This window comes from Panthera pardus, unplaced genomic scaffold (genome assembly GCF_024362965.1).
Source record: "Panthera pardus isolate Hobbes unplaced genomic scaffold, ASM2436296v1 HiC_scaffold_22, whole genome shotgun sequence".
In the NCBI taxonomy this organism is placed as follows: domain Eukaryota; kingdom Metazoa; phylum Chordata; class Mammalia; order Carnivora; family Felidae; genus Panthera; species Panthera pardus.
The window spans coordinates 54,979,850-55,004,289 of record NW_026526788.1 but is presented as its reverse complement, the minus strand read 5'-3'; the positions used below and the strand labels follow the sequence as shown (position 1 = coordinate 55,004,289).

The window sequence follows — 24,440 nt, the reverse complement described above, 5'->3', positions numbered from 1 at the left end:
CTGTAAGTTTATGTGCGTGTGTATGTGCGTGTGCACTTGTTTAATACCGCACACATAGAGAAGGGACTGCAAGGGGGAAGGTGTTTACCTCTGAGAAAGGAAGCCCGGAAATGGTTTGGTTTGTATACTTCTGGATTGTTCTACATCTTTTACAAGAATGCACTCAGGTAGAATTTTATAATTAAGATAATTCAAGGAGCTGTGTGGGAGGATTTGGGATGACAACATGGAATCACAGACCCCTTAACCTGGCAGGGATCTTAGAGTCCCTTATCCCACACCTTCACCAGGAGAGCACACACTCCACGAGTGTGGACCAACTTGCTAAGTCCACACAGCCGGCTAGCAGATGAGATCAGACCAGAACTCAGATGCCCTGGTCCTGGGGAGTGGGGACTGGGGACTGCTGAATCTGAGAAGGGTATCCCCGTAGGACCGTCAGATAAAATGCATGATTCATTGTTTATATGAAATTCAAATTTAACTGGCTTTCCTCTACTTTTGTTTGCGAAATCTGGCAACCCTAAACCCCGCCAGGAACGCAGTAGACTCGGAGGGCTCAGGAGAAGGAAGCTCTCAGTTACTGAAGTTCCCTAGAGAGGGCTGAGACACGCTCCTGAGACTGGGCACTCGCAGACGAATTTCCAGTGATTTCGTTTTCTTGAACTTGAAACAAGAATTTTCTCACTACAGATCCTGGCTACACTTTCATTGATTAGATGGGCTTTTTGCCACTCTTTGTTGTCGGTGATGGTTTGTTTTGTTTGGGTTATTTTGGGGGCTCATATTTTACACACTTTCGCAGTGTGTGTGTGTGTGTGTGTGTGTGTGTGTGTGAGTGCCACAGCCAAGGCATGGCCCGGTGCCTGTAACCGTCATTCTTCGTTTGCGGGAATTCTCCTCTGCCAACTATTTGGCCTGCTCTGATGTTTCCGAATGCAGCCGTTAGTGCACTTCTGTGTTTGGAACAAGTGCATTGTGTGGGCCGAACTGGTCCCTGGGAGGGGTCAGTGCCATGAAATCTGCTGGGAGGAGGCAGGTCAATGCCCCTTTGGCAGGAGGGAGAGCGGATTAGGGCGGATTGTGAAAGTATGCATCTTGCTCTGAAAAACTGTGCGTTGCATATTTTCCCAGGGCAGTGTGTGAAAACCCAGGCATAATGGATGCATAACTTTTTATGAATGAACCCTTTATGACTCCCCGTGGAGCCCACTTGTAGTGTCCTCATCTGCATTTCCTCTTCTTGATATCCTTATTAAACTCCTCCTCCAAAGCCGGGAACCAGATTCCGCTGAGGAATTTGACACCTTTTCTGAGTCCAGTTTCTCCCCAGCCTGTTAGTTTTCTTGGAAAGGGGCTGTTTGGGTCCCACTTTTTCACAAAGTGATTAAAGAGAAATGTAAGTAGAATGAGAGCATGTCATGGCCAGTTAGAGCTATCAAACTGAGTTTTCAGTTTCAGGGGTTACTTATGAGATTGCACCTGAAGTGGGGAGGAACGTGGCCGCAGAGAGAATTTACCCAGTGATTTTAAATACTGTCCTGCTAATTGGATTCCCCTGCCTTATTTCTGCAGGAGGAATTACTCTGACAATGCACTTTTGTATGCAGAACTGTCTTTGAGTATTCTGTACCACCTCACTGCACACAAAAGCCCTTTTTCCCCCTTTCCCTGAAGTGGGGAGGGAGGTTCAGAAAGGCCAGGCTGGCCAATCAGTGTCGCGTGGCCCTACCACCGGGGCTCCCTGGGCAGGGGCAGCCTCTCAAGTGAGCAGAAATGACAGCGTGAGTCAAACAGCCAAGCCCGGCGTCACCACAGACTTGCTTTATGGTTGGAGGCTTTGATCTATCATTTCTAAGTGTCCGTGTCTAAACTGGGAATGATGTTTACATTCCCAGACAGCAGATTTCATGTCTGTTTACCCAAAAGTGTACAGTGTTCAGAATCACACCTTAACCGATAAGTTCCTCTTGATGATGGTGGCAGTGGTGATGAAGAAGATGAAATTGATGATGAAGGTCAAGGGCTCAGACTGCCAAGGTTCAAATCCTGCTTCACTTGCAACTTTGAGTATCACTCAAATTGAATGTAACTCGACTCAAATTCTTCAACCCTCAGTTTGCCCATATATGAGATGAATAAACAGTCCCTAATTCAGAGGGTAGGGGGAAGCAGTTAGATCATCCACGCAAAGCGCTGGGGAGAGGGTCATGCTCAGTAAAAAGGGGCTTTCATCGGGACCGTTATGGCGAAGATAAGAATATTAAGGAAATGGGCAGGGGACAAAGTAAAGGGTTCTAGGTGAGAATTACAAGGTGATTTGGGGAGAGAAGTTACTTAGGAATATTTGTAACTTACCCCACCAAGCCTGGCTTTGCCAAAGCAGTGATTCCAACCCCCTCCAGAGTAGTGAGTGAGTAGACCCAGATTGTCCTGTGGCCCAGCCGTGGGTGGTTCATCTCATCCAGTTACGTTCTTAGGCAGCAAGGCAGACATGGGAAGTTCTTCTCTTTTTTGGAAACAGTCCTCAGTGGCTGTGACAGCTGGGGTTTTAAAAGGAGAAATTTGGACTTGAAAGTCAGTTTGGTCAAGAAGGAATTCCTTTTGTGATCCCATATTGTTTAACTGCTGTTCAGCAGCTCTGTCTCCTCACTGGTAAGCAGTACTTACTTGCCCATGCTTATGTGTTGTTTTCCAAGAATTAATTGACACTAATTGGCCATGCCAGAGTAACCATTACTGAAAATTTATAGGCTTCTGATGGAGTTTTCCTTGCCAAATTCTTGGCAGAAGTCTCAGCTCATCTCACTTGATATTAAGCTCATCAAATCCAAAAAGCTGCAGGTGGCCAGAATCGGAAGGAAGCAGAAGGAGATTAGCAACTTCTACCCCATGTCTCCCCAAAGAACGTGTCCACAGTTGGCCATCAAGAAACGTCCATCGTAGCCTTTATTCCTCCCTCAACCTCACTCCCCCATTTCTCAGAAGGGCAAAGCAGAATTATAACTTCAAGTGGTTGATGCAGTGCTTCGTATGGTGCTGGCAGTAAGGGAGTGCCCGCTAAATATCTGTTGAATAGACATAAAAAATATCGAGATATCAATCGCATACTATATGATTCACCATTTAAAGTGTACAGGTCAATGAGTTTTAGTATGCTCACAGAGTTGTGCAACCAACCATCACCGTAATCAAGTGTAGAACATTTTTATCACCCAAAAGAAAACCCATACTCATTAACAGGCACGGCCTCCCATTTCCCCCATATCAGATGGATTTTTGAGCGACCTATGCAGTCGGTGCTTGAGAGAACCATGGCTTCCAGTCCAAATAGACCTTGACTGGTCTGTGTTGTGAACTGATCAGTACAACCCAGCCCCTGTCGCACCCTGTTCCCATCCCCACCCTTGCCATGGCTGCCATCTTTACACGACATTGGGAATTATAGGGCCAAAGATTACCGTACATTGGGAAGTCATGGCCTTCCGCCTCTTCGATCCAAGTATCAGACTCATACCCAAGTGTCAGAGAAATACACATGTATTTGTATTTTTCAATAGCAGAATTTCAACGGCAATTATGAGCCCCTCTCTATCAGGTAGGGGAAATTAATTTTGGTCAGTTTGTGTTCTCTTCCCCTGAGGTGGGGGTGCCAGTAAGGGGTGTATACATGTGCCACGGCACGGTGGCGGGGGGGGGCATGCGTTTTGCCATCTCAGTTGGCATCGCTGAGCGTCCTCATGCCTGTCTGGTCTCCGGTCCTCTATCTGAGCAAAGAATCCTCAGTGGCTGCTGTGCCTCCTTCTTGTCTCAATTCTAGGCCAGTTCAGACTGGTGCCAAGTCCATGTCTCCCTAGAAGACATTCAGTGGGTGATGTCCTATGGCTCCCCACATCCTCTGGACTATGGGAAGTTCACTTCCATATCCCTTTGCCTGAAGAACTCTGCATGCCTGTCTCCTGGCCTAATGTCTGGATGAGCCGTGTACACACTCCCGTTCTGACCCCCGGTGGGGCATGGGGATCAAAGATCTTGTCGCCCTTCCAGGCTCTGCCCAGGGACTGGGGGCGCAGTCCTGTCCTTCTCCCAGACCCTCAAACCCACTTGAGGTCTCTATCATCCTTTTCCATCAAGGATCTTAGCTCAAGGTGGGACAGGGCACAGGGTCCTTCCAAAGCATCCCTTGTGCCCTCTCTAACCCTCTCCTCCCTAGTTCCCTCACTCATCTATTTTAGGAATCTTTCTAAGACTACCAGGATGGAAACATGTGCTCTTACACATCGTGTGTTCTCCCAAGTCTTAGTAATTGTGACTGGGCTTGGGAAGTTCAAAAGCCAAGAAGATTTGATTTTTTTTTTTTTTTTTTTTTTTGTCATGTGTTCTCTGGCATCTCTTCTCTGGGGCGAGGAAAGCAGAATGTCTTCCTAAAGGCATGCTCTGCCCCCAAAGAAGGGCCATATATGCAGTGGGAGACACCAGGGGAGGAAAGGCTCATCACTGTCTCGGACCATTATCCGCCACACCTTCAGCACCTGGGCGGGACCCACCTGGCAGAGGAGGGGTGCCTGAGCTACACTCCGGGGACTTGGATTGATTGGAGTCTGGCATTCTTTTGAAGTCAGCCTGAAGGGGGACGCACAGGCCGGGTGACTGCTTCCTTCCATCTGTGACTCCTGCATGTGCTGCAGGAGAATCGCCACAGCTAGGGTTACCGCTCACCTTGAGGACGTTTGGAGAAACGCGGCCTCGTGTCTGTAAGGAGCTGCTTCCCGCCCTGCCGGCGGCCTGACCAGTCTTCTCCACTTCTCAGGCAGGTTTTGTGGTGACAGGGCCCCGGAGCCCCTCACCTCCACGGACAGCCGGCTCTGGGTGGAGTTCCGGAGCAGCAGCAGCACCTTGGGCAAGGGTTTCTTCGCGGTGTACGAAGGTTTGTTCACGGCAGGGGGGCTCTCGTTCCACCTCTGACCTTCCCACGCGGCCCGCTGTCCCTCTTGCACCCACGCACGCGTGGCAGCCGCCAGAGCCGTGGGGGGTAGGGACAACCACCGCAGGGGCCGGGCTGAGGATCCCCAGGTCCGCAGCTGTGCTCACGTCACGACAGGTGTCGTCCACCTGTTACCACCCGCTGGACTCCACTCCAGTGGGGCTGGGGAGCGTGTCCCTGGTGTAGAGCCCTGGGGAAATGAAAGCAGCCTCTGAATAGCTGTGTGAGCCCGAGAAAAGAACCTGACCTCTCTGGGCCTCTGTTTCATTTATGAAAAGAAGACTTTGGACAATATCAGGGTATTTACAAGGACACTTTTTGAAAGGGCCTTTGAGGCCACCCTGGTGATCGAGTTGTGGGAACACATAGGTCTGGGCTCTAGGCGGCTGCCACCAGGGCATTTCTGCTTCAGTTTGTCCCACCTACTGGGTAAATTGTAATTTTGCAGACACCAAAATTTTGTTTTTATAAAAGAAATAACGTGTGTGTGTGCGCGCGCGCGTGCGCGTGCACGCACGCCTGCAGGTGTGGGTCCCTCCGCACCAGCAGTCCTCTACTCTCTACATTAGAATCCCTTGGGGACTTCAAACATCACAGCTACCTGGAGCACCCCCCTCCCCCCTGCCCCCAGACACACTTGCATCAGAATTTCTGGGGACATGGCCCCTGCTTCCACAGCTCAAAAAATGTCCCGGGTGATTTTGATGCACAGAAAAGGTAGAGGCACAGAAAAGGTTTGATGCACAGAAAAGGCAAGGTTATTTTCTTTATATGAAAAAAATTCAGAGTTGCAAACGAACGAAATCGTGCCTTTCCGGAGGCACAGTCTTGGTTGGCTGGAAATGAAAATGTTGCCAAGTGGAGCCACCTAGTGGTGATAAGTGGCCATGAATTTCCTTCCTAAAGGTCTGACCAAGGACCCCATTCCTTCTCTTCCCGATTCTCTTTCTAAAGCTACGTGTGGGGGAGATATTAACAAAGACGCTGGTCAGATTCAATCTCCCAACTACCCGGATGACTACAGACCTTCCAAGGAATGTGTCTGGAGGATTACGGTTTCGGAAGGGTTTCACGTGGGGCTTACCTTCCAAGCTTTTGAGGTGAGTACTGCTCAGGGTTTCTTCCCCAGGAGGAAGTAAACATAAACTTCTGCCAGACACTCTGTGCTCTATAAAGACGGGTTTCCATTTTTTTGGTTGAAAACAGGAATCTAAGTCCGTTTCAAGCTCACGGTGCATTGTACCTGGGCATTTGATATCAAAATCTTTGCAGGCTTTGAAATTGTCTCCACCGCCTTTCTGATGGCTGCCTGGGTAGAAGGGGGGGAAGTAAAAGTCTAGGAGGGGATCCCAGGATGTTTTGTAGAATCGCTCTTCCCTACTTATCATCACTAGTCTGCACAATTTGGTCCACCCTAGACTAGATTTTTGAGAGTGCTATTTCGGTTCCCTTCTTACATAAAAAACCTTAAAGCCAGACCATCCGTCACCTTTCACATTGCCTCTGTTTCTCTGTTTAGATTGAAAGGCATGACAGCTGTGCATACGACTACCTGGAAATCCGCGACGGCCCCACGGAAGAGAGTGCCCTGATTGGCCATTTCTGTGGCTACGAGAAGCCGGAAGATGTGAAATCGAGCTCCAACAGAATGTGGATGAAGTTTGTGTCCGATGGCTCTATCAATAAAGCGGGCTTTGCAGCCAATTTTTTCAAGGGTATGAATTAGCAGTTTGTTTCCATTTTTAGTCACAGGAAGAGGTATTGCCCCCCTGGCCTAAGAATCATAAAACCCATATGGAACCTTAGCGTCAAACAAGGCTCCCTGCCGGGAGAAGGCGGTGACCCATAGTGGAGCTGCCTCTAACAAAGTCCGCCACGGACTCAGGAGCAGGAGCAGCCTTGGCGTCGAAATTAGATTTAGTAAGTTTACAAGGTCAACTTAGTGAACCTTAGGGAATGAGCATTGATAAGAATAAATATTTGTGCAGTCAGTCTCATTAATTGAGCACCTACTGTGTGTCAGGAACTGTGCAAGGTACTTGGTTTACAGGATGTCATTGAATAACCCTTTGAGTTGGGTTTGGATCACGTTTGGTTAGAGTCGAGAAGGGTTGCTTGGGTCACTCAGTTAAGTGGTTGATCAAGAATCCAAGCGCAGTCTGACCCCTAAGCCCCAACTCTTTCTGCAGCATTGTTTTACATTCCCCGGTGTGGGCCAGAGAGGCAGCCTCGGTCTTCAGCAGCCGAGGCACCACCCCCAGCCTACAAGTCTACCCTCAAGTGGGTCAGGGTGGGGAGGACAGTGAGGGGGTGGTGCTCAGGGAACAGACCTCCATGGCTGCGTTGCAGTCTTCATGAAAGCAGACCCAGAATGCCATGGGAAGACCGGCATTCCTGGCCCCAGCAGAATGGGCTTCTCAGGACTCCTTCGTGTGGGCAGGTCTTCCTTCTCTGCTCTCGGGGACCTCCTGGAAGCCCCTCAGACCACACTCTCAAAGGGAAGCGTGGATACTCCCCAGCACATTGTGATCGGGCACCTGGTAGCACACCAGCAGCCACTGAATGGTGTTATCTAATCCACACCTGAGATCCCTTGATGCGTGGCACTATTCACATCCAGTAGGAAGCTGCTTTCCTCTCCTTCCCTCCTCTCCAAGGACTCCTGGCTGTGCCAATCCAGAAATTCCGGTCCCTCTCTTACTCCCACTCTCTCCATCTGCCCCCTCTTTAGCCCTTTCTCCCAGATTCTGTATAAGTGGAGGGGTGTCAGAAAAACCCATTTCAAGCCGTGCACCCCTGAGCAGGCAGCTCTTTGTCCTTTATTGAGAGTTCAGTTTTGTTCTCTGTCAAACAAGGGGAAGAAATCTGCCCGTTTTACCTAACCAGTGGTGAAGCCCCAACAAAATGATGGCTGTCGAGAGACTCCACAGGCTGGAAAGTGCCGCACAGATATGTGGGATTCTTTTTCTTTTGTCTTGAGGCATCTGCGAGAGCAAAACCCAAGCAGAAACAGAACAAGAATCATAATGCTTTCAATAATGGGAGGAAAAATTTAATCAATTCTTTCCCAAGCAAAAAACCCAGGCCACAGCAGGTATAATTCAAACGCAGCTCAAGCTTGTGGTTGAGATGCCTGGAAATTCAGTCTGTACCCAACCTGGCCCGGACTGCGTGTGACTTAGCAGCAGCAACGTTCGCTGGGTGGCCTTAAGCAAGTTACACAACCTCTCTGAACCCCAGATCTTCCACTTCTACAGATGTGTTGTTGCACAGCTGACAGGGGAAAATGTAACAGTGTAAGCAAATGCACGTGGTATAATGTTTAGACCCATGCACTGCCTTTGCTAAAGAAGGAGTCTTTGAAGTGGTTATTTTTGTCTCTGGGAAAAATGACATGACAGTTTCTTCTTGCCAGGTATCATTTTCTTGCTGCTGCTGTAACAAATTCCTGCAAACTCGGTGGCCTAAAACAACACGAGCTTGTCATCTGGTAGTTCTGGAGGTCGGATTTCCTTGCCTCTTCCTGCATTTCTTGGTTCAGGTGCCCCTCCACCTTCGAGCCAGCACTGGCCACTTGGGTCTTTCCCCTGCTGTACCGCAGACCTCTGCTTCCACTGTCACATCTCTTTTTCTGACCCTGATCTCCTCCCTCTTTTGGTAAGAAGACCCGTGTGGCTACAGTGGGCCCACTCAGATAACCCAGGATAACCTCCTATTTCAAGATCCTTAATTTAATCACACTCCCAAAGCCCTTTCTGCCAAGTAAGGTAACAGATTCACAGGTTCCAGGGACTGGGACGTGGGCAGCTTCGGGAGGCCTTAGTTTGCTTACCCCATGTCACAAATGATTACGAGGCTTTCTTCTACCTCTGTCCTTCTCCTCCTCTGACTCTCACCCTGAGCTCTGTAAGTTTGGTTCTGGGGAGTCGGAAATCCACGACCCACCCACACCTCATTCCTGGTTCGGTGAGGCATGTTTTTGAGAGGACCAGCTAAAGCTGGAGTGTAGGGTTACCAGATTTACCAAAAATGGGGGGGGGGGTGCCCAGTTAAATCTGAATATAAGATAAAGAATGATCCTTTAGTATAAGCATGTCCCAAACATTGCATACCGTGCTGAGAAATGGTAAGAAATGTTCATCTTAAATTCAAAGGTAGTTGAGCATCCTGTGTTTTTTTTGTGGCAACCCTCCTGAGATGCCAATCAACGCAGTGGAAAGGAGTGCTTCCTTCTGTGATGCTGCACTGGTTTGTGGGGGACCGAGCTGGCTCGCTCTCAGTACCCACGATAACCAGCTCCATTTGCTGGTTAGAAGATCCCATCTTCTTCTTCTTCCGCAGTTAGCCATCATTCAGCAGCCATCAAGCCATGTGTCAGGTGCTGTGCTGGGGGCTGGGGACACAGGAAGGCACAGTCATCCTCAGGAGCTCAAGGTGGTGAAAGAGAACTGCAGGCAAATGGGTGATGACACTGACCATGGACGTGTGGACCCGGGAGGCCCCCAGCCTGGGGGCAGGGCCACATTGCCCCGCCTCACACTTCAAGGGCATTTCACTTCTCAGCTCGCAAACATCTTTTTTAGATGCCCAGGAAGAAGTTTACTGAGGCCCGTCTACACTGACTTAATGCACAGGCCCGGCTTGATGTCTTCTTGATGTCAGTAGACTTGACTCTGAACCTGAAAACGGGCAGGAGCATTGCTGGAAACCTCAGAACACTTCTTGGAGGGGAAAGAAAAGAGGTCTACTGAGTATGCTAGAAACTGCATGAGATATCTCACTTCGTCTTCAGAACAACCCCTTGGTAGGCATTATTTTTACCCCCATTTTTAAATTGAGGAAACTGAAATTCCAAACTGGCGGAGCCAGAACAGACCCCGGATCTCTGTAGGGTCCCCAGTGCATTCTTCCCACTACAAAGACCTGCCAGTCTCAGGCAAGGGAAAGTCAGGGGGCTTGAATTTCTCATTCGTGTTTGTGACTTGATTCTGACACCTGTCGCCTTTCTGCCCCCTTAATACCATGGGAATATGGGGAAAGGGGCCTTGGATTTAGTGTCCGAGGTTCGGCTTTTCATCCCGCCCTCATTCCTTATTAGGTAGGTGTCTGCTCTCAGGCAGGTCAGTTTTCCTTTCTGAGACTGGATCGTACCTGCTTTGTTTTCCACTATATTCCCAGCGCCTGGCCCACACTCAGCTCAGTAAATACTCACTGGGCAGGGAATGAATAGATGAAAGAATAATGAGGCTCAGATTCCTCATTTGTGGATTGAGCTTCCTGCTGCTTTCCCTGCCTACTTTTCGGGGTTCCCAGGAGAAAGAATGAGGTGAGACCGCAGTCTAGAGCAGTGCTGTCCAACAGAAAAAGAGGGCAAGTCACAAAAGTGAGCCACGTATGTAATCTTAAACTATCTAGTAGCAACCTCGTCCCTCACCCTGCCCCCCCCAAAAGAAACAGGTGGAATTATTTGAATATATTTTATTTAACCCAATATATCAGTTTTATAATCATTTACCATCACATGCAATACTATCATTTTAATATGTAATTTATATACACAAAGTTAACGAAACATTTTAGGGTTTTTTTTCATACTAAGTCTTGGGAATCCGGCGTCTTTTACACTCACGGCACACCTGAATTTGGACTAGCTACATTTCAAGTGTTCGATAGCCACACAGGCTGGTGGCGACCACATCGGTCAGTGCAGGTCTGGAGACTGGACGGCCCAGCCTTTTTCCAGAGAAGCCATCAGTAGGGTGTCCTGGGAACACACAGCACCCAGTGCGTGTGTCAGGACTCCTCCACCGAAAGAAACTGGAAGACTAACTACAAAGTCCACCCAGAGGAGTTGGACCAAGCCGAAGAAGCTCTTGCCTTGGTGCCAGTTGGCACGAGCCTCTGCCCAGAGCCCAGTTGGCGCATGGCACTGACCAGGGTGCCAGCTGGCCTTTGCATCCCTCTCTCGGTGCCAGATGGCAGTCCTCTCTGAGCCCGCTGGCCTGGCAGCAGGCAGAGCTCATCTCCGCTTACTTTGGGAGATGGCAGCAGCATTTGAAGGTTGGCAGAGCCATTTTGGTCCCATACTCCTCACATAAAGAATATGATTCCCACCTTGATCCCCATACTCCTCTGTCCCAGTGCCAATGGACCACCATGGGATGTCGATGAGGCAGACTGGTTTCCTTCAGGTGCTTCTTCAAAAGCTTAAGGAGGTGCCCTGACTCCTCTTTCCTCAACTCTCTCTGAAACAATTGTTGGCATCCTCTCTGAGCCATCTCATGATCTAAGCATAGAATGGTACCCTCTTTCACTACTACCGCTTGAAGAAGGCAAGGAAGACAGAGCTACCACTCTGTATGGCTGAGCCCTGTCTAGTTCAGCCTTTTTTTTTCCTACCCACACCCACAGCCTCCCAGATTCTTGGGGGAGGCTTGGCTCTTGACCACGGTAGGCCAGAGCAAGCATGAACTTGTGGGCTTGGAGCAGATGCTGCTTCATCAAAGTGTGGGAGTGGTTCCAAGGACACCCAGTGTCCCACCGAGAGTGGGGCCCTGGTACACGTCCACACCATCCACCCAAGCTGGAGTACAGCTGAAAATGGCCAAACATCCCACTGTTTTAGCTGGAGGGAGCTCAGATGTAACCCTGTATCTTTCACCCGCCTTCCTGGGCTCAACAAACATCCTACCCTTCTAGTCCCTGGAGGAACTATATTCCTGTTGCCTTCAGCCCAAATCCAATCTACCAGCCTCTCTCCCTCCACATGGCTAAGATTGCACCAGGAGACTTGTTCATCTGTGGTCTTCCCTTTCTTGCCGATGACAAACGTGTGTCCTGCCCATCGCCATAGCATCTTCTGGCATCAGAGTCTCCCTTCACCCCCCAGCTGTGAGGTCTTGTGTTTGTCTTGGTCTATTTTGATGAGCTTCTTCCATCATTCTTTTCTGCCCTCCCCCTGCGCTCACCTGCCAGTTTCTTGACTCTGCTGTGCTGCCTTCCTGCCCATCTCTTCTTCCATCACTGGCCAGTCTTTGACACCTTGTCCTTCTTTTGACACCTTTGTCTCACTCCCCTCCTCAGGCTTGCACTGTGCTCTCACCTGATTCAGGTGTGCTCAGGTAACCTTATCCTTTCCACTCCCTTCATCAGCATATCTGTCCACCCACTGGGATTTCAAAAGCAATCTTGCTATTGTCTGTAGGGAGTGCTACTCCGTACCAGATGTCTGTATGCTGGGTACTTCACACCCTTCATTCTCAACCCCCACAACCCTAAAAGTAGGCACTATTCTCATTTTAAAACAGGAGGAACACTCAGAAAAATTAAATCACCCAACCGGTTGGGGTAAGATCCAGTGGTGGATCCAACCGAGGTCTGTGAGGCTCACTCTAGAACATTGGATTCTTTCCATTTCTTCTTATCATTGATTCTCCTCCTATACTTTCTAGAAAATGTCAAAGAAAGTACTTTGCCTTTTGTAAAGGAATGAGTGGTTGCCAGATGCTTACTATTTTGGCATACTTAATGCTTGCATTTATTCGAGCCCACGGACAACTTCAAACCCGTGTCTAGAGCATGCCTCCTGAACTCAGTCCCCCTACTGACCAACTTACTTAAGTTTGGCTGAGCCCAACAACGCATCACTCTAAGAATTACCTAAGTTTGCCCAGTGAAGAGCGGGCAGGTGCATGAGTGTTTTGTGCATCGTGGACAAGGAAGACTGGAAGGAAATGGGTCTATTTGAGTCAGAAAAGGGCAGCTCAGAGGGACACATCACGGCTGAAGGGTTTGCATGTTCTGCAGGACCAATGGGTTGGAAGTTGCAAGGAGCCAGAATTTTGACAATTCAAATTCCAAAGGATAAGAAATACTTTTGAAAAGCAGTGAGAGTCCTATCTCTGGGGAATTTCGAGCAGGACATGCAAAGCCATCTGTAAGAAATGTTACTGAAAGGATCGCTGCCTAAGGGCAGGACTGGGGGTGGGGGGGGGTCTTTTCAGGACTTAACTAACTGCAAGATGTCCTGGTTTCTCTCGTTTTACGTGTAATGCCGTCTTTGAGGATTTTGTGGACAACACCGTGCCTGCTCTATTCCTACCTTCCATGATGTTATGAGCCCATACCACCCCCACCCTTTCTTCCTCCTAGATTGGACTTGTTCAGCTTTGTTTTGTTTTTGAAGATGCCTCCGTGTCTTGTGCCCTCTCTGGGCTCTCTGGCTCAGTGAGGCCACAACCTCCCCTCTCGGGGATAGATGCATCGCAGGCTGGCAACAGAAAATCAGGAGTTTTTCCTTTTATTTCTGATCCTCTCCCAGGCAATGCCCACTGCCTGGGTTTTTCTTTTCTCCAGTGATGCATGGGCTGACATTTCCGGGCAGATTCTCCAGTGACTCCTGTGTTGCTCCTCAGGACAGCTCTCCTGGCATCCTGCTTGCTGTTATTTAATTGCCCCAAACATATCACCAGACACTTGTCAGTGCTGAATCCCATCTGACTCCCCTGCTAACTCAGTCTCACTGTGGCCTCCCCCCAGTTTCTCCTGGGAGTATTGGCTAACCTGAGAGCTCAGTGTTTTCTGTAATCTTGAAGATCTCCCTGAGCACACCTCTTCAGATTATTTATAAAACGCTAAATCACAGGTTCTGGTTCTGTCTCTAGAAAATACTTTTATATCTTCATCTAGAAATGTGTCCCTTTGTTCTTATCTTCCACTTAATGTCCCTGAGAAGTGCCATATTTGGGAGGAACCTCAATTCCATGGCATTAAAACTGATTGAGTCTCCGGTGTGGAACCTTTGAGATTTTTTAAAAATCACACCGTATTCCCTGATTGAACCCTTCAAAGAATAAAATCATCCAGGCTTGGTCTCCTCCAGAGGAGCCTTCCCTCTGGGTAACAAGTTACTCTTATGTTCTCGAGAATTCCCCTTTGGTTATGGCTGCTGCCAGTGTCTGAGATGTGGGCATGAGCCTCCCTGGGAGGTGGTCACCAGGAACCATTCTTGTTCTTAGAGGTCATTTGCCAGGGACCCTGGGGCGTGGAATGGGATGGGGAACAGACCAGGCAGCTCTGTGGTGATTTAGCCGGGGTCCCCTTCCTCTCCCACAGAGGTGGATGAGTGCTCCTGGCCAGATCACGGCGGGTGTGAGCAGCGCTGTGTGAACACTCTGGGCAGCTACAAGTGCGCGTGCGACCCTGGCTACGAGCTGGCTGCCGATAAGAAGACGTGTGAAGGTTGGTGTTGGACCCACCACGCTAGAATGAGACAGGATAAGGGACAAGTTGGGAGAAGTGGGGAGGAGAGGGGGAAGCCGGCTGGCTGTGAGGTGACATGATCTGTGGTGGGTAATGTCCCCGGCTCTCGGAACGAAAAATAGCTCCACAAAGTCACCCACGTGCGAGGGGGCTGCCCAAATTACGAGGACTCCATCCCAGGCGCTGACGGGTTCATTTTCTTCCGTGACCGTGAACACTTCACATGATTATCAGATAAAAAAGAAAAGCAAAGAAAAACTCTGCGCCCTTAGGTGTGACTCAGCTGATAGCTCATTTCACTCATTCCATTTCTACCTGCCTGGCGTTCCGTTTTCCTTGCCCACCTGGCTGACCCTGCTTGTTCGTGTAAGCCAGGTAAAGTGCACAGCTCGGTACAAACATTGCCAAGGCTCCTTTGGTCCAAGTCATGTGGAGTCCCCGGCTATGCCACTGAGCGACAGGTAAGCACGCGTGTGTTGTCATCATTTTAAAAAGCGGTAAAGGCTTGTCCTCAGCTTCATCCCTCCAAATGCTCAGCTGAAGCCGACTGGGAGAAACGCTGCTGGATTGATCAGTTCAGATTGTCAACCTTTCTCTTTTTCTTTCTTTTTCTTTTGTATTAAAGAACAGCCCGCTTATTGCTGCTTGGGGGAAATCACAGTCACTTGGAACGAAAACCAAATGAGTCTTGCTTCTGTTTCTCCCGTGCAGTGGCCTGTGGCGGTTTTATTACCAAGCTGAACGGAACCATCACCAGCCCTGGGTGGCCGAAGGAGTATCCTACAAACAAAAACTGCGTCTGGCAGGTGGTGGCCCCTGCTCAGTACCGGATCTCCCTCCAGTTTGAAGTGTTTGAACTGGAAGGCAATGATGTATGCTTCTGCGCTCTAATTCCTTGTGTGGGGATGTGGCTCGGGGCTGCAGACTAGCGAGGGGCTCGGCAGACAGGGACGTAGCTTCCTATAGTCATACACCCTTTGCGGGGCAGATTCTGGGAGCGTTTGGTGTGGCGGTTTCAGCTGTCCGTCCTCTGCAGACACAGTGCCTTGGTCCTCTTGTCACTGACGGACCCAAGGAGAATCAGGACCAGAGTGGAGGAGGCAGGTCTTGGGGGTGGGAGGCAGTCGAGACAAGGATGTCCCCTGGGGTAGGAGTCTGGGGGTTAGCGTCCTACTGAGGGTAACGGAGGGGGTGAGACACACCCGGGGACCAGGATGGTATGAATTGCCTGTCTCCTCCTTTGGGCAGTGGTCATGGGATGACCAAGTCAGCCAAGGCCCAGGTAGAGCCCTCCAGCCAGAGTGCTAGTCGCGAGAGTCCCGTGTCGCCTACGCGTTGGGCCAGAGGGACCCCAGTAAGAGTTGAAAAGCTCCTCCCTTCTTCTGGATGAGGCTGAGCTGGTCTGGCCCCTAGGCAGGGTGTGGCTGTCAGGAAGGGGTCCTGCACTGACTGTGGGGTGGGGCCTCGGGAGGACCGGGCGGCTCCCCGTGGCGCTCCCTTGCAGGTCTGTAAGTACGACTTTGTGGAGGTGCGCAGCGGCCTGTCCCCCGACGCCAGGCTGCATGGCAAGTTCTGCGGCTCCGAGATGCCCGAGGTCATCACCTCCCAGAGCAACAACATGCGTGTGGAGTTCAAGTCAGACAACACGGTCTCCAAACGGGGCTTCAGGGCCCACTTCTTTTCAGGTGTGGGGGCTTGGAGGCCAGGTCCCAGGCCGAGGGGGACATGGCTGTGTAGGCTCTCAGCCTCGGGGGCACCTGCTCACCCCCTCTCTGCCCACTGCCCCTGCCCTCACAGTATTTCAGCCTTGGCAGTGGCATGCCCGGATCCAGGTTTTGTTTGTTTTGTTATTTTTTTTATATTGGTGGTTATATTATTACCGGGCTGTCGTAACAAACTGCCACAAAGTGGGTGGCTTGAAGTCACAGGGATCTCTCCCAGTCAGTCCCGGAGGCCAGAAAGGTGTATTGACTTATGTATTTTTGAGAGACAGTCAAAAATTGACTTGGGGTGCCCGGGTGGCTCAGTCAGTTAAGTGTCCGACTTCGGCTCGGGTCATGATCTGCAGTTTGTGGGTTCGAGCCCCGTGTCAGACTGTGCTGACAGCTCGAAGCCTGGAACCTGCTTCAGATTTTGTGTCTCCCTCTCTCTCTGCCCCTCTCCTGCTCATGCTTTCTCTCTCTCTGTCTCTCAAAAATACATAAACATCAGAAACTGCTTTGGGAAGTGCCCATCACATAAATATTCAACACATGGCAGTTATTTTTATTATTGTTACTATTATTAATATTAGCCTATCCTTTAAGGAGTTCCTTGTTTTGGCAGGAAGCAGGGGTAAAAAATGTGTATATATATATATATATATATATATATATATACATGTATATATATGTGTGTGTGTGTATATATATATATGTATACATATATACATATATATATATATATATGTATACATATATATATATATATATTTATATACAGGGGAGGCTCCCTGATGGAGGCTACTTTTGAGCAGAGTTCTAAGGTGGGAGGGACATTCCCAAGTTGGCATTCCCCCTTAGGAGAGTCTGTTGATCTCCTCAGACAAGGACGAGTGTGCCAAGGACAACGGCGGGTGCCAGCACGAGTGCGTCAACACGTCTGGGAGCTATCTGTGCCGGTGCAGAAACGGTTACCGGCTCCACGAGAATGGGCACGACTGTAAAGAAGGTAAGGCTAGACCGCAGCTGGGAGGCATGGCTGACCTTGGCCGCCAAGATGTGCACATGTGTAAGAGTGAGAGCGAGGGGACTTTCTGGTCTGCCGAGCCCTCAGCGTCTGCCTTCCCTCCTCCTTGATCTCCTGCTGAAGGGTGGCTTTCCCCAGGAGGCTTGCAGGGGCCCTCAGGGGCCCTCCTGGAATGATTATTGCAAAGTGGTTACACCCCCAGGCTCTAGAATCAGACCATCTAGGTTTAAACCCTGACTCTGCTACTTACTGGCTTTGGGACTTTGGGCAAGTTACTTAACCTCTCTGAGCTTCAGTTTCTTCTTCTAAAAGAGACTAAACATACCCCCTTCTTAAAGGTGTATGGGGATTAAATGAAAGCATGCCTAGAAAGCACTTCAGACAGTCTGGCACCTATTAAGCACTTGAAATGTCAATGCATATCAACCATCTATGTCATAATAGTAGTTGCCATATGCAGGTCTAATAATAAAACGGAATTGGAAAAAGATTGCTCCCTGCTCCATTTACTACTCAGAGTTCAGGGCCAGATGCCTTTGAATGTCCAGTCATTCTGGAAAGAGCTTCCTTCTGTTATCACCCTGTCTGTGAAGGGAGTTTAGGCATCTCTGATAAGCACCCAGGCCTCTAGGCCTTGGCCCCAGCACAGGGCCCCACAGAGGGCATCAGGAGGAAGGAAGATGTGAAGAATGTTTGTTCCCTCGGGACAAACATTTCAAGGTAGGAGATTTGCCTGGGGTGCACAGAGTCTGATCAGGCCTACCTGACATGTTACAGGATGAGCTAAGACAGCTTCAGAAGCAGGGTACAGGCCACCCTCCAAGCCCAGCTCTGTGACACAGACATGGGCAGTAGTGGGCTGGTTGGGAGGCAGGTTGGAAGAACTTGGAAGGACCTGTCATCCCGGAACTTAAAAGTCTTTGTCAGATTCCTGTGAGGTGGGCCTGGGTCAGAACGAAGCTTCCCTCCCGTGGTGTGGGGGAGGCCAGGAGGGATCTAACCCCACTAAGGCCACGCCAACTGAACAGCTGCTGCCTTCCTATGGGGCGGGGGGTGTGGCAGCAGATGTTCCAGAAGCTGAGCCCCTGTCCCTACTGGCATTTGTGCTCTGTCTGTGTGGCTGCAGAGTGGAGGCAGCAATGAGCAGAAACCCCCTCCCTCTGATGCCTGCCCCCTCCCCTTTCTCCTTCCCCTCAACTGCCCCCTCCAGCAGCCGTGGGGCGGGGCGGCATTGGTTGGCTACGCAGGGGTGGTACACGCTCCCTCTGTTCCCCAACCATTTACAGCAAAGGCAGGCCTGGGCTCAAGTCCTGGCCCCGCCCCTCCCCAGCAAGTCACTCCCCACCCCACCCCTCCCCCCCCCCCCCCCCCCCCCCGCCCCGGCCCCACAAGTTATTTTCTCGTTTGGAAAGTGAGAAGGATCAGATGAGAGAAAGCATTCAGAATGCTTGGCATAGTGCCCAGCCCAGAGGAGACACATTCCAAGTGTTGACCGAAATGCTACACACTGAGCAAGTCGTGGAACCCGTCTCTGCTAATTGCACCATAACCAGGGCGACCTCTGTAGTCTCCAAATGAAACTGCTTTGAAAATCTGGAAGAAGTACAGGCGGAAGGCATAGTGATGGGGGCACCTGGGTGGCTCAGTTGGCTAAGCGCCCAACTTCGGCTCAGGTCATGATCTCGCAGTTTGTGGGTTCGAGCCCCACGTCGGGCTCTGTGCTGACAAGCTCAGAACCTGGACCCTGCTTCAGATTCGGTGTCTCCCTCTCTCTCTGCCACTCCCCCACTTGTGGTCTGTCTCTCTCTCAAAAAAATAAACATTTAAAAAATTTTTAAAAAAGAAAGCACAGTGATGAAGACCTCTGTTGGTACTTGCTAAACCATTTACATGTATCATTTCATTTAATCCATGTATCCCCCTACCAAGCTGGCACCCTTTTACAAATAAGGACACCAAGGCTTAGGTGAGTGCCCCAAGTCCCACAGCTTGAAGGCAGTGGGACCGAGTCCTTTTGAGCCGGTGCCTGTGGTCTTGACCACCAACTACCGTATGTCCAATGATAACCACGACCTGAATGGTGATAGTGCGAAAGATGAGCCATCTGAGCCCACAGGAAGGCAGTGAAACCAAATAAGTCAACAAATCTCTAGCCAGGGGACATTTGATTCGGGCTGACCCCTGCCCCCACTTTTGGTAATGACCACATGACAAATAAGAAGGAGAGATGGAGACTCCCCCAGAGGGCCTCTGGTGCTGCCCACAAGTGAACTGCTTCTCTCTGCATGTGTCCCCCCATCGCCCCTAGCTGGCTGTGCGCACAAGATCAGCAGTGCAGAGGGGACCCTGGCGAGCCCCAACTGGCCTGACAAATACCCCAGTCGGAGGGAGTGTACCTGGAACATCTCTTCAACCGCGGGCCACAGGGTGAAACTCGTGAGTCATTTTCATAGTTTACGGACAACACGGACTTTGGTTTCAGAGGCATGTGGCTGTGAGTCTCTGTGCTGCCACTTTCCAGCTCTGAAACTTGGGAAAGTTGCTCAACATTTCCAGAACTCAGTTTCATTATCTGGAAAATGGGGATGCTAATGAACCCCCCCTCGCGGGCTGCTGTGCAGATTAAGAGAGGACACACACACAGCTCTCAGCACAGGGCGGCGGTGAGAAAAGCCCTCTAAAGAGCGCCTGTTCACAGCGGTACCGGTATGAAGTGACATTCACGGCACAGATCGGTAGAGCTATTTCAGATTCGCTGGTTTCCAGTTGTAATTTTTGACAAAACAATACATTCTCAGGGTTAAAAAAAAGTAACCAGTACAGAGCGTTGGCAAGTGGGAATCAAAAGCTTCTAGATCTCCCATGCCCACTCCAGAAATGACCTCTCTGAGCGCTTTTTGGAAAATCTTTCCAGAAATTTCCTATGCATACACAATAGTGTATGTACACGCATGGGAAAAATATATGTTTCTTCTTGCCCAGACTTCTCCAGTGGATGCTTATTATTATCCGTATTTCTCTAGAACTTACATTTTTAAAAATTAACAATAAGAGATTAAGTTATTTGTGCTAATTCTCTCTTGAGTTAAAAAATATGTATCTTCCAGGCATTTCCTTAAAGTCCCTCGTGCATTTGATTGTACGTGTGCGTACCATACTTGGTTATTTCAAAGGAGAAACTAGTCTGTGGTACAAATCTCGTTTCTCAGCCCCCAGAGTACCCCAGATCCTGGAGTGTAAAACTCTTTTGCTAGCTGGAGAAGGTATACTCCAGACAGACGTTTTTTAAAAGGGTCTTTCTGACTCTGAGGTTTGTGAGCTCTTCAGAAGGCACATAGATGTTCCTCTGAAATATGGGCCAATATAATGCAGGGAGAATGGGAGAGAACAAAGGAGGTCGTGAAGATAAGCAGACAGTGGCTCCGGGGACTTTCGAGGGTGTTTGCTGGCAGGTGAAAGAGGGGAGGACAGGTTCGCGATGGGCCCCCAGAACAGAGCACAGGTGCTGGTGTCTGTCTGTGCCAGGCCCAGGGCAGTGAGGGGTGGCGAAGGCAGAGCCCATGACCACAGGCTGCTCACAGCGGGCACCCCATGGGGGAAATGTGGCGGCGGCCTTCCTGGGTGTCAGAACAGCCTTGAATCTGGGTGAGGGTGAACTAGAGTGCCTTAGAGTAAGGCACTCCTTCCCCAACGCTGCCTTCTGCGGGGAAGGTTCCCAACAACATTCTTCTCGGCTGCGGGCTGGGGAATGGCGCCCCCTGGGGGTGGGAATGTGCAGCCTGCACAACTGGAAGTCGTGCTTCTAAGGGGCACAAGATTTTAGCAGTTGCTAAACGTCTTCCTCTTCTTTACAGTGCTAAGGAACTAAAGCAACTGATCCAGTGGCCAGAGTTAGGCCAGATCTCAAATTTACAAGTTTTCTAGTTAAAAAAAAAAAACTCCCTTGGGAAGTGCATGGTGGATATACTGATCATGCTCTATCTTTTTGCTTACGCAAAAATGTAATGCTTACACATTTTTTTGCTTACACAGAAAATGTGAATCAAATACTTCCCAAGAAGCTGGTGTTTCCCTGTATGGGCACCGCAACAAGGTGTCCCATGGGTGTCCCTCCCATTGCCTCACCCACCCTGATGCCGCTGGTCCCCCCTCCTGCTCTTGCCCACTGTCTCTGTACCACCCTCCACCCAGCTCCCTTTCTGTAAGGTGTGAAGGGCTTTGCTCATTCCTATTGTGTTTATCATTCCTACGAGAGCCCACACTGCTAATGACCCCTCTCCATCTCCATCCCCGTCCTGTCTCTCCAGAAACTTTCTTATGAATTCAGACCCTCCTTACCAACCCCATCCTCCCAAGTCCTCTCTTCCTGCTCTGTCATTTGGTTCATGCCTTCATTTAACACTGTCCCCTCTCACCTTGTCCCATCTCCCTGGAAGCCATGGGCAGGCCATAAGTCATTCAGCTGCCCAGTCCCTGGTGCACGGCCTAGAATTGAGGGGCTCCTCTGGCCAGCTTTGGGGGATGGTCTTCAGGGGGCAGGGAGGAGGTAGGCAGTATAGCCTGGTGATGGTTAGGAGTGTGGGCTGGAGTCAGGCTGGCTGGGCTCACGTCCAGCTCCCTCCTACTCTGGCTGTGTGAGTTTGGGCAAGACACTTTTCTAAGACTCAGTTTCCCCTTCTGCACATTGGGTGTAATACTAGCTCACAGCACCATCAGAATTAAGTGAGAAAATGTTCGTGAACATTTGGCACAGGACTCTGCATGGAAAAAACCCTCCTCGAATGCCAGACACTATGAGGGTGCAGACACAGAGCAGCGAGCACTTCGTACAGCCTCATCCACATCACTCATGCTCAAGTATAGTGCAGAGGTTAAAGGCAAGGGCTCTGCAAGTAGACCTCCTGGCCTTGGCCCAGTTCTACCACTGGGTGACCTTGGGCAAGTCGCCTGACTTCTCTGTGCCTCAGTTTCCTCCTCTGTAAAATGGGGGTTGTAGTTGTAGACACAGCACAGGGGCGTGAGGATTATGCGAGGTTATATTTGTGAAGCGCTTAAAACAGCTCCCGGCGCAGTGAGCACTTGGCCATTGCTGCTGTTGGGGCTGACAACAAGCATCTCAGCTCTGGGAGCCCAGCCATCTCACCCGCAAAGTGCTCACAGCAGCAGTGGCTCATGTAACTGCCTCGTGGGGGAGCCTGGGGACCAGCAGAGGGCCCGAGTTGAGACTCTCGCTATAGATGTCGCTGTCCTCACCTGGGCGCCATGCCCCCTACGAGGCTGGTGGGGGCAGACGAGTGTCCTGCCTCCCCCCATCCTCTCCCAGCCCCCAGAGAGGCGGCCCCCACCCCAGCTGAGTGCCAGGCCCCTGCCTCACTTTCTGCTCTTCCATTCCCCAGACATTTAACGAGTTTGAGATCGAGCAGCACCAAGAATGTGCCTACGACCACCTGGAGCTTTACGACGGAGCCGACAGCCTGGCGCCCATCCTTGGCCGTTTCTGTGGCAGCAAGAAACCAGACCCCGTGGTGGCTTCAGGCAGCAGCCTGTTCCTCAGGTTTTATTCGGATGCCTCTGTGCAGAGGAAAGGCTTCCAGGCAGTGCACAGCACAGGTGAGCAAGGATGTCCAGCCGCCCGCTGATGTCCATGTAGACTGGAGACAGACGGGTGACGGCGGCAGGGAAGGAACTGCCTTTCATTCTGACTCTTGCAGGGTAGGAGGCGTGTCTTTAGCCATTAAAACATTACTCACAGAAATAACTGACTCTCTGATCCCGGTGTTAGACTGTGGCCCTTTGCCAAAGCAGTGACTGCCCGTGGCCCACTTGGAGTCTGAGCTCATGATCCTGGGACCCTGTGAGCTTTAACAGCCCCCACCCCACCCAGTTTATTTTCAGAGCCAGAAAATAGGAATCAGGAAAAACAAAATGACACCCGGCACCCTTAGGTGGTTTAGCTTGCCCACCTAGAAAACACTTTGGTGTCTGCAGAACTCTTTCAAGCTCCTTGAGGGTTCCAGCTTCCCCTAGGGAAGGTTAAAAGCCATTGACTGGTGACTCTACCCTCTAGTCCCTACAGAAAAAGTAGGTCAGGGTCCCAGCAGGAAATGAATCATTATTTGAGGAGAATTTTAAAAGGGACTGTTTACAAAGGGGCAGGCAGGGTGTGGGGACACCATAAAGAGCAGTGCAGTAGCCAGGACCGGGAACTACATGGGGGTGGGGGCAGGGGGTGATACCCCAGGCCAGGATGCCCAAGGAGGGAGTATGCAAGCAGAGTAACCCCCCTCCCCCCACCTGGAGCTGTGCCCTTCAGTTGAACAACACAACCTGTGGTGACCAGGCAGGGAGGGAGCCTGGGATTAAACACCCTGACCTCTCTCCTCCCTCCTCTCATCTGCTGGTGTTCCCCATGGCTGAACTCAACCCAGAAGGCGGAGGGCAAGGGGGCTAGTCCATGTGGACCTAGAGGTCAGCCTCCGGAGGCCCGGAACAGGTGGGGAAGAATGGAGAGAGGATCTGGCAAGGCGGATAGAAGGCATCCTGCCCTGCGCTGCGCCCATTTCACTGCCACCCATGTCACGTTGGGGACTCGAAATTTCCCAAAGACATTTCACACCTGGAGGAAATTCTAAACAAGAACACAGGGAGGGTTAAGAGTCGGCTGTCTGGCAGGACTGGGGCCGGCTGGGCCTGCGAGTGTTACCAGACAGTACAACCGCCACACCCTCAGGAGCTGCCTGCCCGCCCACCCCCACCCCGTCCCCCACCCTGGGGTGTGGAGCACCCTGAGGACAGGCAGTGGAGGAACTTACCTTCAGAATTTCTTGTGCTTTTTTTCTAATCTCTGACCACTCTCACGTATCTATTTATATTATGTGGTCTCCAGTGGCCTAGACAAGATAGTGTGGGACCCAGGCCAACCAGAGTCACCATCCTAGTCAAAAACCCAGAAGCCAATGCTGCAGAATACAAGGCCAAAGCATGCTGCCCAGCTCACCTGTGGCCCCCCCCCCCTCCCCGCCCCAGGAGCCTCAAAGTCAGCTATAGTCAGCCCTGTCAGATGCACGAGCAAGTCAGTCCATAATCTGAGGTTTCTAGATTTGAGAGCTCACCTGGAGGTCTGATGTGCTTTTGGTGCCCTCTGTTGGCAACTGTTACAAATTACAGTAAGTAGGTGGGGCTCCGGAGCCCTTCTCAGGGCTTCTAGCACTTTCAGGTGATTATTAAGTGGTAAAGATCCAGCCAGCCAGCTTTTTCCAGAAGCATGCTCGGGTTTTCCCGGAGGCCTTATGCGGCCCAGCCTGGGAACATAGGATCTTGGCTGGTAAGGGCCAATTTGGACCCTCACAGTAAGCCCTGAAACTCAGACCTTTCGGCCTCTATGTACGCCTCTGTAAAATGGGATGATGAAATTTGCCAGACTTTCCTAAAGGGCACTGGCGAGGCCTCGTACAGAAAGCTGGCCTGC

General features: G+C 50.6%; 1 protein-coding gene across 1 annotated transcript in view; it reads left to right on the top strand.

The window, feature by feature from the left end:
• Window positions 1-24,440, top strand: part of TLL2 (tolloid like 2) — a 121,498-nt gene that overhangs the window by 93,170 nt on the left and 3,888 nt on the right. The window contains exons 11-19 of the mRNA XM_019458966.2: window positions 4,811-4,927; window positions 5,939-6,084; window positions 6,504-6,699; window positions 14,099-14,224; window positions 14,957-15,117; window positions 15,750-15,930; window positions 16,829-16,954; window positions 19,281-19,408; window positions 22,369-22,582. Of these exons, the coding sequence (XP_019314511.2) occupies window positions 4,811-4,927; window positions 5,939-6,084; window positions 6,504-6,699; window positions 14,099-14,224; window positions 14,957-15,117; window positions 15,750-15,930; window positions 16,829-16,954; window positions 19,281-19,408; window positions 22,369-22,582 (1,395 nt within the window). The remainder of the gene's footprint in view (window positions 1-4,810; window positions 4,928-5,938; window positions 6,085-6,503; window positions 6,700-14,098; window positions 14,225-14,956; window positions 15,118-15,749; window positions 15,931-16,828; window positions 16,955-19,280; window positions 19,409-22,368; window positions 22,583-24,440) is intronic.